Raw genomic sequence first — 14,165 nt, 5'->3', positions numbered from 1 at the left:
CGGGCCAGGCGGGGGGGAGGGACCCCCCGCCCCGAGTGCACAAATTTTTGTGCACCGGGCCGCTAGTACACACACACACACACACACACACACACACACACGTAAGCTATTTATATATGGAGATATATATACAGTATGGGGATATATATATATAAATCTATATACACATATATCCAGGCATACACAAAGATTTATATTTATTTATATATATAGAAAAAAAAGTTTATTCTGATACCTCTGATTCTACTCTAACACCACAGGATTCATTCTGTTCTCGCCCCTTACTTGTAATTTCTTTCTTTGACAGCAAGAAATCTGGTTTCCATATTCTACAAAATATTTTATTTGTTCAACCCTAGTAGATACATAATTTCAGTATTTCTAACATAAATGTTAGACAAATAGTTGATAATTTATAAGTCTATTATATGTTAAATATAATAAGAAAAACATACCTGATAGTAAAACCAACATTTCACATGAACTGGCATTTCATGAAAGAAGACATGCAAATGGATAATAAAGCAATCCCATTAGTAATTTAAAAATCTCTGTATATAAAAGCCTAAGCGACCTTTCTGACCTAACTACCAGAATGACTGGAATGACCGGTTGACCAGTCACTGACACGCACTGACCACGAGGGGGCAGATGCTCAATGCAGGAGCTGCCCCCTGGTGGTCAGTGTGCTCCCACAGACAACCTCCTGCAGCCAGCCAACCTCCCACAGTCCTTCCCCTGGCCAGCCCTGATCACCAGCCAGGCCTAGGGACCCCACCTGTGCATGAATTTGTGCACCGGGCCTCTAGTTGAAAAATAAAAAAAGAATGAGACACCATTTTTGTGACCAGTTAAATGTCTGAGAAGAATGATAATAGCAAATATTAAATCGATAAATGGGCATTTTGATGTGTTGCTAGTGGGAATGTCAATAGGCACAACCTTTTTAAGGGCATTTGGTATCAAACATTCTAAAAAATGTGTATACCTACTAATTCTATTTCAAGGTATTTAACTTACAGATGTAACAATAGATGGTATTTTGGTGTATGTGTAAGGAGGGTAATTACACTGTGGCATAGTTTATAATGGTGGAAAATTAGAAACAACCTATGTAGCCAACTATAGATGATTAGCTAAATTATAGAACATCTGTGCCAAGTAATACCATGTGTTATAAAAAGATGCATTGTAGCCCTGGCCAGTGTAACTCAGTTGGTTGGAGCAGGGGTCCTCAAACTACGGCCCATGGGCCACATGCAAATGCAAATATTGTATTTGTTCCCGTTTTGTTTTTTTACTTCAAAATAAGATATATGCAAGTGTGCATAGGAATTTGTTCATAGTTTTTTTTTAAACTATAGTCCCCCCTCCAACGGTCTGAAGGACAGTGAACTGGCCCCCTGTTTAAAAAGTTTGAGGACCCCTGGAGTGTCATCTCATACACCAAAGGGTGGCAGGTTCGATCCCCAGGCAGGGCACATACCCAGGTTGTAGGTTCAATTCCCAGTTAGGGTGAGTGTGGGAGGCAACCGATCGATGTCTCTCTCTCACAATGTTTTTTTTCTCTCTCTTCCCTCCCTCCCTAAAATCAATTCAAAAACAAAAACAAAAAACATATCCTCTGGTGAGAATTAATAATAAGAAGATACATTGTAGAAAAATAATAATTTTAATGGAAACATTTTTATTGTACATAATCAGGTTATTAAAAATAGACCCTTTCTTTAAACCCTTTCTTTATTCATTTTATTCATTTATTTACCCAGTAACAGAATACTTTATTATATTGATTGCTCTTTGCCATTCCACTCTGTTGAGTTTATTTTCTTTATTGTTTAAGTATGCACTTTAGTAGTTCTTTTAATAATGTGCTTGGTAATGAACTCAGTCTTTATATATCTGGTAATTATTATTTTACCTTCACTTCTAAATAATAATTTCCCTGGGTATATACCAACTCCCTTAGCACTTTGAAGATATTCCTGTCTTTTGATATCCTGCTTTGATGAAAAGTTTGCTGCTTTTATTGGTTTAGTTTATCTATCTTTTATCTTTGATTTGCTTTTTAGGATTTTTCTCTTTGTCCTTGATGTTCTGCAATTTCCCTTCCATGTGTTCAGGTAAATTCATTTTTTTCTATTTGTGCTACTTAGGGCTTATGTACATCTTCAATTTGAGGTCCTATATTCTAATTTTCAGCATATTCTCTTTGAATAATGAATGCCTCTTCACCACTTTACTCTTTCCTTATGGGACTCCTATTGGTTATTGAGCTTCTCATTTTATCCTTTAGGTCCCTAGTTTTCTGTTTATATTTTATACCTCTTTATTCCTCTGTGTTCTGACTGATATCTTCAGCTATAGTGTTGAAGTTTTTAAGTAAAAATTCTTAAGTAGACTTTTTACTTGGTTTATTTTTAGATTGGCCTATTACTGTTTCATAACATCTAATTTTAAAAAAGATTATATTCTTTCCTTTTTTATCTTTGAATATTTTTAATGTACCTATTTTAATTTTCTTTTTAGAGTGCTTTATCACTTTTAGTCCCTTAGTGAATTTTTGTGTTGTTGGGTTTGAGGGCTAACTCTTTTGGCAGTTAACTTCTCCATGTGCCTCCAATTCCCACTCACTACTGTAGGACTCATTATTGGTGTCTAAAGATTTTCCTTTTTTTGCTTTTGAACTTAGATCAAACATTAAATTCAAATTACAAGTAAATAAGATAGTCTATATAACCAACACTTCAAAATTTTCAACTGTGAAAGAAAGAGAAACAGAACATTACTTAGAATAATGGTTCTTAATGTTTCTGGAGTGATAGATCTCTTTGATAATCTCATGAAAGCAATGGACTCTGTCCTTTAAAATAACTCAAAATACATACACAATTTTTCATAAAGATTCAGTGATTCCACAAAGTGTTTTTGTGAACCCTTATCTCTATGGACCCTGGTCTAAGACACAATAACCCAATGGAATTAAAATGGCCAATTACATTTTTTTTTAAATATGGAAGAGGTTGTGGCTAATGAGGTGGCATGGAACTGTGGTGCACAACAGTGGTTTTAAAGCTTGGTTAAGCAGTGGAGCTCTTTATTTATGTAAAATCTAATAAACTCAAGTTTGTAAAATAGACATAAGTAAATTTTCTTCAATTAGAGTAGGCGTGGGATCCTGGAGCCTGCTCACTTGCCAATCCCTGCTCTCTGCTACCCTGGCCTCAAAGGCATACCCTTGGACTTTGTGGAATACTGGCAGTAACCTCTTGTGAATTCGAAAGATCATTTGATTGTATGCTAAGGAATCCTGGTTCTTATTCCAGCTGTGTCACTAATTTTTTTGTATTGGTTATAGACAATGCTAATCACTGTAAGAAAGGGAAGAGGCAATTAAAGGACGTTGATGAGAAGAGTTACATACTATGTTATAGTATATAATTACATAGGTACATTATGATAACATTAAATGAAGTTTGATATAAGCAGAAATGTTAAAAATGAATTTTTCCCTCCAGTTTTACCACTTGACACCTTTTTCAAAAAGATTATTCAATGTCCAAGATACATTGAGAAATATACATTTGGGCAGTATACTCCTAGTTTTTAAAAGAAGGTATTTACATACATATATACATATACGTGTGTGCATGTGCGTGTGTGTGTGTGATGTGCACCATGGTTCCATGCCATTTCATTTTTTTAAGACCTGGAAAGACATACATCAAAATCGAAGGAGTAGGTAATTAATTATGGGTGAGCATATGGTTGTTGACTTTATTTTTTATATTTTCTAAACATTCTAAAGGAAATATACATTACTTTTGATCATAGAAAAAGGTTTTAAAATAAAAGGTTTCTGGAAAAAAGTCACTGAAGTTCATCACTAAGTTGAATATGCATTTAGAATAAATTATAAAATTACCTAATAGGAACTCATTTGAAAACATTCTTAAATAAATATTTTCCTTTTAGGTTTTTCTATATGAGTAGAGAAGGCAGTTGTTGCAGGTAAAAGACAACATTTTTTAGGATGTCTGAAGATGAAGAAAAAGTGAAATTACGCCGTCTTGAACCAGCTATCCAGAAATTCATTAAAATAGTAATCCCCACAGACCTGGAGAGGTTAAGAAAGCACCAGATAAATATTGAGAAGGTAATTTTTTCCATTTCTACCACAGAAAATCATGTACATATTCAGATTTATATTTGTTGTACATTTTAGCTAAATTCATAATATTAAATAAGCTTTGCTAAAACATCTCACTTCTATTGATTTAGCAACATTCCTTCATCTGCTTTTTTTGTTGTTGTTGTTCTGCAAATACCCCTCTCATATTCTTCTTTTTTTAGGAAGGGATATAAGAATACGATCTGCATCTTTTTAGTTGTACATACTGACATATTAAGCAGTTAATAATTAAAATACAAACAATTTGATAATGCACTAAAATGTGAAGGTGGCAGACTTTGGCTAAGGGGCCTATCTTAATTTCATTCATCTCATGGCAAATTTTTTGCACCTTGAATGTGTGTCTATCAGTCGCTCCTAATCTCTTCAGGTGCATTAAAGAGGCAAATCATTATGTGATACGAGGGAATTTCCCAACTTCACTGCTTTGAGGAAAGCCTCAAATTCAGAAATACTGCCTAGAGGTCAGTACATCCGTGGGCAAACTACGGCCCGCGGGCCGGATCCGGCCGTTTGAAATGAATAAAACTAAAAAAAAAAAAGACTGTACCCTTTTATGTAATGATGTTTACTTTGAATTTATATTAGTTCACACAAACACTCCATCCATGCTTTTGTTTAGGCCCTCCGGTCCCTCGAGTCAAAAAGTTTGCCCACCCCTGGTTTAGGAGATAGGTAGAGGAAAAAACTCGTCTCAGGGACTATGGTGGAGGTTGCATAGAACCTGGACTGGCCAGGGTCTGGTGGAATGGTTGTGGCATTTATGGGAACATCAGGTTTATTCAGTACTGAGCATTGATTTTGATAGGTTATATTGTCTTTATTTGCTGTGGGGCAGATTAGTGGTATTTTCTCCTCCAAAAGAACCTTCCCCACTATAAATTTTAAGCTGTGTGACCCTCCATTGATCTGAGGTAGAAGTGATCATTAAGTGATCATTAAGCCTTTATCAAAAATATTTATCACCCTCAACTGACTACCTATACAAGTTATAAGAGTGTCAGCTTTTTCCTATATATATCTGTCTTCCTAGTATTTAAGTATTTTTTAAAGTATAGGAAATAAATAGCCCAGCCAGTGTGGCTCAGTTGGTTGAGAGTCGTCCCATGCACCAAGAGGTCACAGATTTGATTCCCAGTCAGGGCACATGTCAGGGTTTCAGGCTTGACCCCCAGTAGAAGGTGTGCAGGAGGCAGCCAATGGATGTTTCCATCTCTCTCTCTCCCTTTCCCTTTCTCTCTTAAAAAAAAAATCAATAAATACATTTTTTTTAAAAAACTATAGAAAATAAGTGCCAAGAATATTACAATGAAAATTTCCATACAAATATGAAGGTATATAATGGCGTGAAGGCCTGGTGGGGGTGAGGTTTGGGGCTGGGTGGAGGAGGGCAAACGGGAGGAAAATGGGGGACATCTATAATAGTGTCAGCAATAAAAAAACAAAAAACAAATATGAAGGTATCTAAAATTCAAGATTCATATTTTGTCATCTCTTAATTTCTGTTTTATTCATAAGCAATAAGTACTATGGCTTTTAAATAAATCTTCACCCAAGGCTATGTTTTATTGATTGGAGAGAGAAAGAGAGAGAAACATCTATGTGAGAGAGAAAAACATTGATTCTGTGCCCCAAATGGGGTTTGAACCCACAACCTAGGTATGTGACCTGACTGGAATCCAACTCACAACTTTTTGGTGCATGGGATGACACTCCGACCAATGGAGTCACCCGGGGCAGTACTATGACTTTTAAGAATGGGCGAGTTCTCCAGTAAACTGGTTATTCTGGTCATGAGCAGGAACAAATTAAAGGGTTCCATGCTTTGTTTAATTAGGAAGGCTCATTCTTTTAGTACTATAACAGTATAGAAATTGAGTTGTTTACTTCTGATTGATTGGTTGTTTACTTTTGATTGATTGGTTCAAATCCCTGAGCTCATTTTGAAGTCCTTTGTTATAAAGATGACAAGAATTTGGCAGAATTGATTATGAAAGGCAGAAATAAGTAGAGTATGGTCTACTGAGACCATTTTTTCTCTTTATTGTCCTATTTTACATTTGAGGTTTGGCATGTTTTAGATTTCCTTTTTTCTTATATTTATACTATTTGAAAGTGCCTGCTGTTATCATCCTCAGAGCTTTAACACATGTATCATCCAGTCATCAGTAAAAATTCAGAACCCTGAGAGTAAGCTGGGTTGGGATAGGAATGGGTCTATTACTGACTTGGTTAGTTGTACCAGACTTCATAAGAAAATTATTCTAGAGTTATATTGAACGTTCTTTGCCAGAACAGTTTTTCTCTAGCTTTTTGTAAAATTTTTACTTACTGTGAAATGTTAGACAATATCAGAATAATTATAATTTACAATATAAGTGATATTGTCTGAAGCTAAACAGTTAAACTCATATTGATCTATGTTTTATTCCATGCTCTCGATCATTTTACTTATTCTAGGATTTCTAGTTTAGTTATGAAAGTGATTTGGTATCTATATAAGATTGAGTAGCATAACTTAATAGATAGTTATGGCAATGTAAAATTATATAAAAGCAGCAGTGTTCACAGTGGACAAAAGAGTTAAGAACTAATTTTGGACTTCAGGTGTCTAATGGTGCCTCACTTTCAAAAAGGCATATTCTTCCAGGGTGAAGAGTGTAGAAAGATAAAATATTTATTATGTTAGCCATCAGTCATCCAATATGAATTTAAAAGAAGAAAGTCAGACTGAAGGGAAATTGAAGGTAAGCCTTAGTGGAGTGATTCTGCAATATCTGAAAACAATGAGAGTAGTGTGCTGTGGACACCTGGGACTATATTCCATAGGTCCTTCAGCATTACATTTTATTATACGTGATAGATTTGATTAGCATTCAACTTTTTTGGCTAATGTAAGATAGACTTGAGTAGTGAGTACGAACAACAAGCTTGGAACATAAATTTTTTTGTTTCATATTATAGGGATTTGAGGAAAAACTTATTGTGTAGCATGTACTGATTTATTAGTCTATGGTTAGCATGCAGGTTTGCAGGAAACTCCAAAATAGCGTAGGAAATAAGACAGAAGTTTTTGTTTTTGCTTTTATTTTTAATCTCATAGAGACAGTAGGGCTACAGTGGCAGCTCAAAAGTCATTAAAGACCCCAGCTCTTTTTTTTAATGACTTTTCCCTATTTCCGCATTGCATTTAAAAAATATATATTTATTGATTTTACAAAGAAGAAAGGAGAGGGAGAGAGAGAGAGAGAGAGAGAGAGAAGAAAACCACATTAATGTGAGAGAGAAACACCAATTGGTTGCCTTCTGCATGCACCCCTGGGGTTTGAACCTGACTGGGAATCGAACCACCACCCTTTGGTATGCAGGACAACGTTTCAACCAACTGAGCCACACTGGCCAGGACAACTTGCATATGAAATGGCAGCTGCAGCTCCAGCTCTTACATTCCAGCTAAGATGAAATAATGAGAATCATTTTCTTTGTTTTTCTTTTTTCTCAGTAGTCTCTCAATTCTCTCTCTCTCTCTCTTTCTTCCTCCCTCACTCCCTCCCTCCCTCCTTCCTTCCGTCCTAGCTAGTATGTTTAAGTTTGGGTAGATGACTGGGGATTTTTGTGGTAGCTAGTAATGATCGCTTTACTGATAAAAAAAATTTTGTTCCTTTTCTCTCTTTTTTGTGTAGTATCAGAGATGCAGAATCTGGGACAAGTTGCACGAAGAGCATATCAATGCAGGACGTACAGTTCAGGTAAGGCTATGTTTCTGGTAAATCAATTTCAACAAGACAGACTTAAGAAAATTTTGTTAAAATGAATACCCTTGTAGCTGAATCCTTTTATGCATATTGAGAACTATTTCCTTAAGGATTTATTTCTACCAGGAATTACTGAATGAAATGTCATAAATATTTTTAGGATTTTGGTTCATATTATCAAAATTTCTTCCAGAAATGATATATCAACTTGCATTCCCACAGTCATGGTATTTTCCAAAAATCTTGCCAACATTAATATTTCCCATTTCTCAAATTTTTGCTAATTAGTAGATTAAAATAATGTTGCATTTTTCTGTTTTAATCTGGAATTTTTCTTTTATTGCTTTGAAATGTGAAAGGTTTTTTTCATATACTTCTTGGATGGTAATATTTCTTTTGTAAATTGCCTATTCATGTCTCTTGCATATGTTATGTTGTCTTTTGTGAGTTTCTTCTAATTTGAAAATATTGATCTCTCTGTAATATTTTTGAATTAATATAGTGTTATGATTATTCTTTGCTAGTTATTGGCTTTTTAATAAATAAGTTTTAATTATTTTAAATTAATTTTTAAAAATAATATGTTTACACAGTTAAAAGCCAAATAAAATTAAAAGTCTAATAAAACCCTTCCCTTATCCATCTCCAAGTCCTACTTGGAAGAAACAGCCTTTAATCATTTGGGTCATTTTCTCTGTTTTTTTAAACTCTATTCCTAAATACAGTGTGTAGACTGGTATTTCTTAATTAGGTTTAGGCATGATCTCTTCACTTCTTGCCATAATAAGTGGAGACCTAGCTTTCCACTTTGCTCTTTACTTGTCTCCCCCTTACATAATTAGATATAACTTTTGGTTAAATTAGTTACTAGGATCTCATTATTTGATTATAAAGATATAGTTTCTTGCTAAGCCAAATTAATGAAATATAGTACATCATTTTGTGTGTTTTTTAAGTTAATAATTGCCTCATTTTTTAAATTGCCTGGCTTTCCGTATATTGGTTTTTTTTCCTTAAATGCTGCACATCTCTGCCACATGCTGTCAGTAATGTTTTTCATAGGCTCAAATACATCACTTCTTTATCCTGAAGACTCTTTTCTGAAGCCCTTCCCTCAGTTTCAATCTGGACTTACTTTCTAGGCTTGTTGGAACTTCCTGAGCTGCTCCTCTGTGTTGGGTCCTTGTTTTCCTGGATATCATATCTTTCTCATTTTTTGTTTACTCCAATGTTTTGTTGGAGTACATCTTCCAGTAGCTTTGCAAATAAGGGAACCTTGGTGGTAAAATTTTAAGTTATTATGTGACTGAAAAATACCTTTATTCTCCCCTCATGTGTGATTGGTAATTTCAATAGATATAGAATTCTAGTTGTAACTCTTTTTTCAATAATGAAGGCATTCCAACCTTTCTAGTTTAGTGTTGCTTTTAAAAATGTGCATATCATACTACAAGCCTGTAGTAATCAAAATAGTATGGTACTGGCATAAAAACAGATAGATCAATGGAACAGAATAGAGAACCCAGAAATAAACCCATACCTATACGGTCAATTAATATTTGACAAAGGAGGCAAGAACATAGGTGTTGGGAAAATTGAATGTGCAAAGACAATTAAACTAGACAACCTTCTTATACCATATAAAAAAAGAAACTCAAAATAGGTTAAAGGCTTAAATGTAAGATTTAAAACTATTAGAAGCAAACATAGGCAGTAAAACCTCTGACATTTCTCACAGCAATATTTTTTCTGATATATCTCCTAGGGCAAAGGAAACAAAATAAAAAATAAAAAAAATGGGACCACATCAAATTAAAAAGGTTTTGCACAGCAAAGGAAACCATCATCAACAACAAAAAAGGCAACCTGCTGAATGGAAGAAGATATTTGCCAATGACACATCTGATAAGGGGTTAATATCCAAAATTTATAAAGAACTGATACAACTCAACATCAAAAAACAAATAGTCCAATTAAAAAGTGGGCAGAGGACCTGGATAGACACTTCTCCAAAGAGGATATACTGATGGCCAATAGACATATGAAAAGATGCTCAATATCACTAATCATTAGAGAAATGCAAATTAAAACCACTATGACATATAACCTCTGACATGTAACCCTATCAGAATGGCCATCATCAATAAATCAACAAGTATTTGCAAGGATGTGGAGAAAAGGTAACACTTGTGCACTATTGGTGGGAATGCAGATTGGTGCAGCCACTATGGAAAACAGTATAGAGGATCCTTAAAAAATTACAAATGGAACTGCCTTATGACCCAAAACACTAATTCGAAAGAATATATGCACCCCTATATTCATTACAGAATTATTTACAGTAACCAAGATATGGAAGCAACACAAGTGCCCATCAATAGACAAATGGATAAAAAAGAAGTGGTACTTATATACAGTGGAATATTACTCAGCCATAAAAAAGAACAAGATCTTAACATTTGTGACAATATGGATGGACCCAGAGGGTATTATGCTAAGAGAAATAAATCAGTCAGAGGAAGACAAATACCATGTGATTTTACTTAATGTGGAATATAAAAAAACAAAATTGAAACAGACTTATACGGAGGGAAATGGGGGTGGGGAGAGTTAGAAGAGGGTAATAATTCGAAAGAATATATGCACCCCTATATTCATTACAGAATTATTTACAGTAACCAAGATATGGAAGCAACACAAGTGCCCATCAATAGACAAATGGATAAAAAAGAAGTGGTACTTATATACAGTGGAATATTACTCAGCCATAAAAAAGAACAAAATCTTAACATTTGTGACAATATGGATGGACCCAGAGGGTATTATGCTAAGAGAAATAAATCAGTCAGAGGAAGACAAATACCATGTGATTTTACTTAATGTGGAATATAAAAAAACAAAATTGAAACAGACTTATACGGAGGGAAATGGGGGTGGGGAGAGTTAGAAGAGGGTAAAGGGATAAATGATGATGGAAGGAGACTTGACTTGGGTTGGTGAACACAATACAATATACAAATGATGTATTATAGAATTGTACACCTGAAACATAATTTTATTAACCAGTGTCACCCAGGTAAATTCAATTTTTTTTTTTAAAAAAAGGAAACAGACATACATACAGGGAAAAGACTGATGGTTGCCAAAAGAGGGGGGGGTTGGGGGACTGGGTGGAAAAGGTGAAGAAATTAAGACGTACAAATTGGTAGTTTCATAATAGTCACAGGGATGTAAAGTACAGTAAAGGGAAGGTAGTAATATTGAAATAACTCTGTGTGCTTCCAGGTGGGTACTGGAAATAGTGGGAAGACACTTTGTAAAGTATATTTACTTAACCACTATGCTATATACCTGCAACTAATACAAAATAATGTTGAATGTAAATTTTATTTCAAAAAAAAAATTTTTTTAAATGTTGATATCATCTTATTTCCCAGTCTTTTTTTAGGACCCATTTCTCCCCCCCCCCCCCACCCCAATCTGTTTATCCCCAGTTTTCTGAAATTTGATGATTATGTGCTTTTTATGTTGAACCCTTTCACTCTAAAAATTGATGTTGTTTCATTCTTGGAAATTTTTTAGGTTATTTATTTGATAGTTTATTCCTCTGTGTTTTCTCTGTTATTTTTTTTTCCCCTTTTCTTTAAATCTTTTATTGCAAGAGTCAGCAACTGTGGCCCACAGGCCAAATCTGGCCTGCTATCTGCCCCATTTATTTACACATTGTCTTTGGCTGCTTTCACACTGCAATGACAGAATTGAGTGGTTGCAACAGAGACCATATGGCCTGCAAAGCCTAATTATTTACTGTGTGGCCCTTTGCTGCAAAAGTTTGCTGATTCCTGCTCTATTGGATGTTAGGACTTTTGGATCACTTGTTTAATTTTCTCTTCTACTTTCTGGGAGATTTCCTCAGCTTTATCTTTAATTCTTTCTACTGAATTCTCTATATCTGCTATTGTATTTAATTTCCAAGAGCTTTTTCTTTTTTTTTTTTTCATAGCATTTTGTTTTTGGATATAATAACTTCTGCACTTCTGAGACACTTAAGAGTCAATTGCCTTCTGGTGGTGGATTTTACTTAAGGTGCTTGGCAGGCTGACATTTTCCTTGGAAAACCTCCAGATATCAGTATCCGGAGGTTGTTCTAGTTTAGTTTTCTAAAGAAGAATCCTCATTATCCCCATAGGGCAAGTAAATATTTATTTTTCTGTTATACAAGCAGGTTAGGTGAAGGCTCTTGGGCTTTCATATAAATGCCTTCTTTTAGCCCTATGCTTGGTGTTTCTAAATCTAGAGCCTTTTTTTCCAAAGAATGTATCTCTGGTCCTCTTGCATTTCATAAAGGTTATCATAGCTTCAGTATAATGAATAGATTAGGATAGAATTAGGTGAATGCAAGAGATCCTTCAGGAGAGGTTACAGAGATGGTGGAGGTAGAGAAAAACAGATTTGAGATCTAGATAAAAACTTGACTATATGTATATATATCTGTATTTTACTGCTTGCTAACTAGTTTATAGGCCTAAAGATCAGGGCCTATGTCCTTGCTATCTTTGTATCCCACTATATCTGGTACTCTGCAAGATTCAATGTTTATTGAATGGCCCTAAGCACGTTAATGTCAATGAGATTATTATGACTTGTATTTCTTACCATCTTCACTGTTTAATGTCATTAAAAATCACTTATGATTTTCTTGAGATAATTGTTATTGTCAAAGTATTTGTTTACTGATTTAAAAATATGTATTTACATTATTGATCTCCATCTGACACAAAAGATTTATGTGTGTCATTAGAGTAAGAGCTATCTTTTCACTTTAATTATAGTGTCTCCATTGGAAAGGAGTTCTTAATTTAAACATAGTCTAATTATGTTTTTTCTTATGGTTCATGCTTTTGGTATCTTGTTCAAGGAATGCTCTCCATCCTAAGATCAAGAAGATATTTTCCGATTGAATGTTTTAAATTTTATGCTTTTATGTATTTTTTTTGAAAATTATCTTTATTGTTGCAAGTATTACAGGTGCTCCAACCCATTTTGGTTGTCTTGTGTTATATAAAAATATAAAATGTGTATTTTAAAAAGCATAGTCTTCCCTACCCCACCCTAAATACTTAACATATAGTAACAATGCTAGTTGATAATAGAAGATTCTGAAAAAATATATCACATTTTTGCTTTGAAGGAACTCAGCTAGGAGAAAATTTATGAAAAGTTCAATAAAACATTTAAATAATAGTTTAAAGCTTTAGTAAAAGAGTTAATATAAATTAGCATATTATTGTCTAATATATTTTAGAGACCAGAAGTGATAGAATGCCAGCTATCTGAATGCTGGACAAGGTATTACCCTCATTTTTCAGATAAAAGAAGGCTGGAAAACAGATAAATTTAGTGTTTGTCTAAAGCAGCAATTTTAAAATGATGTGCTGCAAGAATTTTTAAAACATGTAATACCTGGCCCTGGCTGGGTACTTCAGTTGGTTAGAGTGTCATCCCGATATACCAAAGTTGTGGATATGAGCCCTGGTCGGAGCACATACAATAATCAATCAATGGAGGAGAACCAAGATGGCGGCATAAGATATAAACCTGTACGTGCTGCCCCTGACAACCACATTAAAACTATAACTAAAAGACAAAACACTATCATCCAGAACCACAGGAAAGCTGGCTAAGTGGAAGTTCCACAACTAGAAGGAAAGAAAAAAGTGCATTGAGACTGGGTAGGAGGTGCAGAGGCACCAAGAACAGAGGTATAGAAATGCATGGGTGCGTGGTTTTTTTCAATCAGAAGGGGATACAAGCTCCCAAATGCATGGAACTTGTTTACAGCGAGACTCTGGGGACCCAGACTCCTACGAGGAGAAATTGGACTGTCGGAAAGCGAGGGTGACTTTCTCACAGAGCTGCACTCAGGGATCATTGTCACTGTGGGGGCACGGGACTCAGGAACACAGAGACGCCAAGACACAGAAACACTAGGAGTCACGGAGATGGCTGAGGACAGCCATTGCTGTTTGCTCCACCCTGGTGATTATCTGAGACCCCGCCCCACTCAATTTACATCCCCACCCAGCTGTGCGCAGCAGGGCAAAGGAACCGCCTGCCCTTTTGCAGCCTAACCTAACAAACTGCAGCTGGGTCAGAGAGCTCCAAAGCTTCCAAACCCCAAACAAAGGAGAAATCTGCTGATACCACTGTAGCTCCTG

At 35.1% G+C, this 14,165-nt stretch overlaps 1 protein-coding gene across 4 annotated transcripts in view; it reads left to right on the top strand.

Annotated features, from left to right (window-relative positions):
* Nucleotides 1–14,165, top strand: part of STX17 (syntaxin 17) — a 50,354-nt gene that overhangs the window by 9,506 nt on the left and 26,683 nt on the right. For 3 of the 4 annotated variants that reach the window (XM_015560483.1, XM_006758434.2, XM_015560484.1), the window contains exons 2-3: nt 3,976–4,156; nt 7,876–7,941. In XM_015560483.1, coding sequence (XP_015415969.1) covers nt 4,034–4,156; nt 7,876–7,941 — 189 coding nt within the window. In that variant the 5' untranslated portion in view covers nt 3,976–4,033. Of the gene's footprint in view, nt 1–2,077; nt 2,124–3,975; nt 4,157–7,875; nt 7,942–14,165 lie in introns of those variants that run through there. The other variant, XM_006758433.2, reaches the window with a different exon arrangement.

The sequence above is a fragment of the Myotis davidii genome, unplaced genomic scaffold (genome assembly GCF_000327345.1).
Source record: "Myotis davidii unplaced genomic scaffold, ASM32734v1 scaffold534, whole genome shotgun sequence".
In the NCBI taxonomy this organism is placed as follows: Eukaryota; Metazoa; Chordata; class Mammalia; order Chiroptera; family Vespertilionidae; genus Myotis; species Myotis davidii.
The sequence above is the reverse complement of the archived record's forward strand: the minus strand, read 5'-3'. Positions and strand labels throughout refer to the sequence as shown.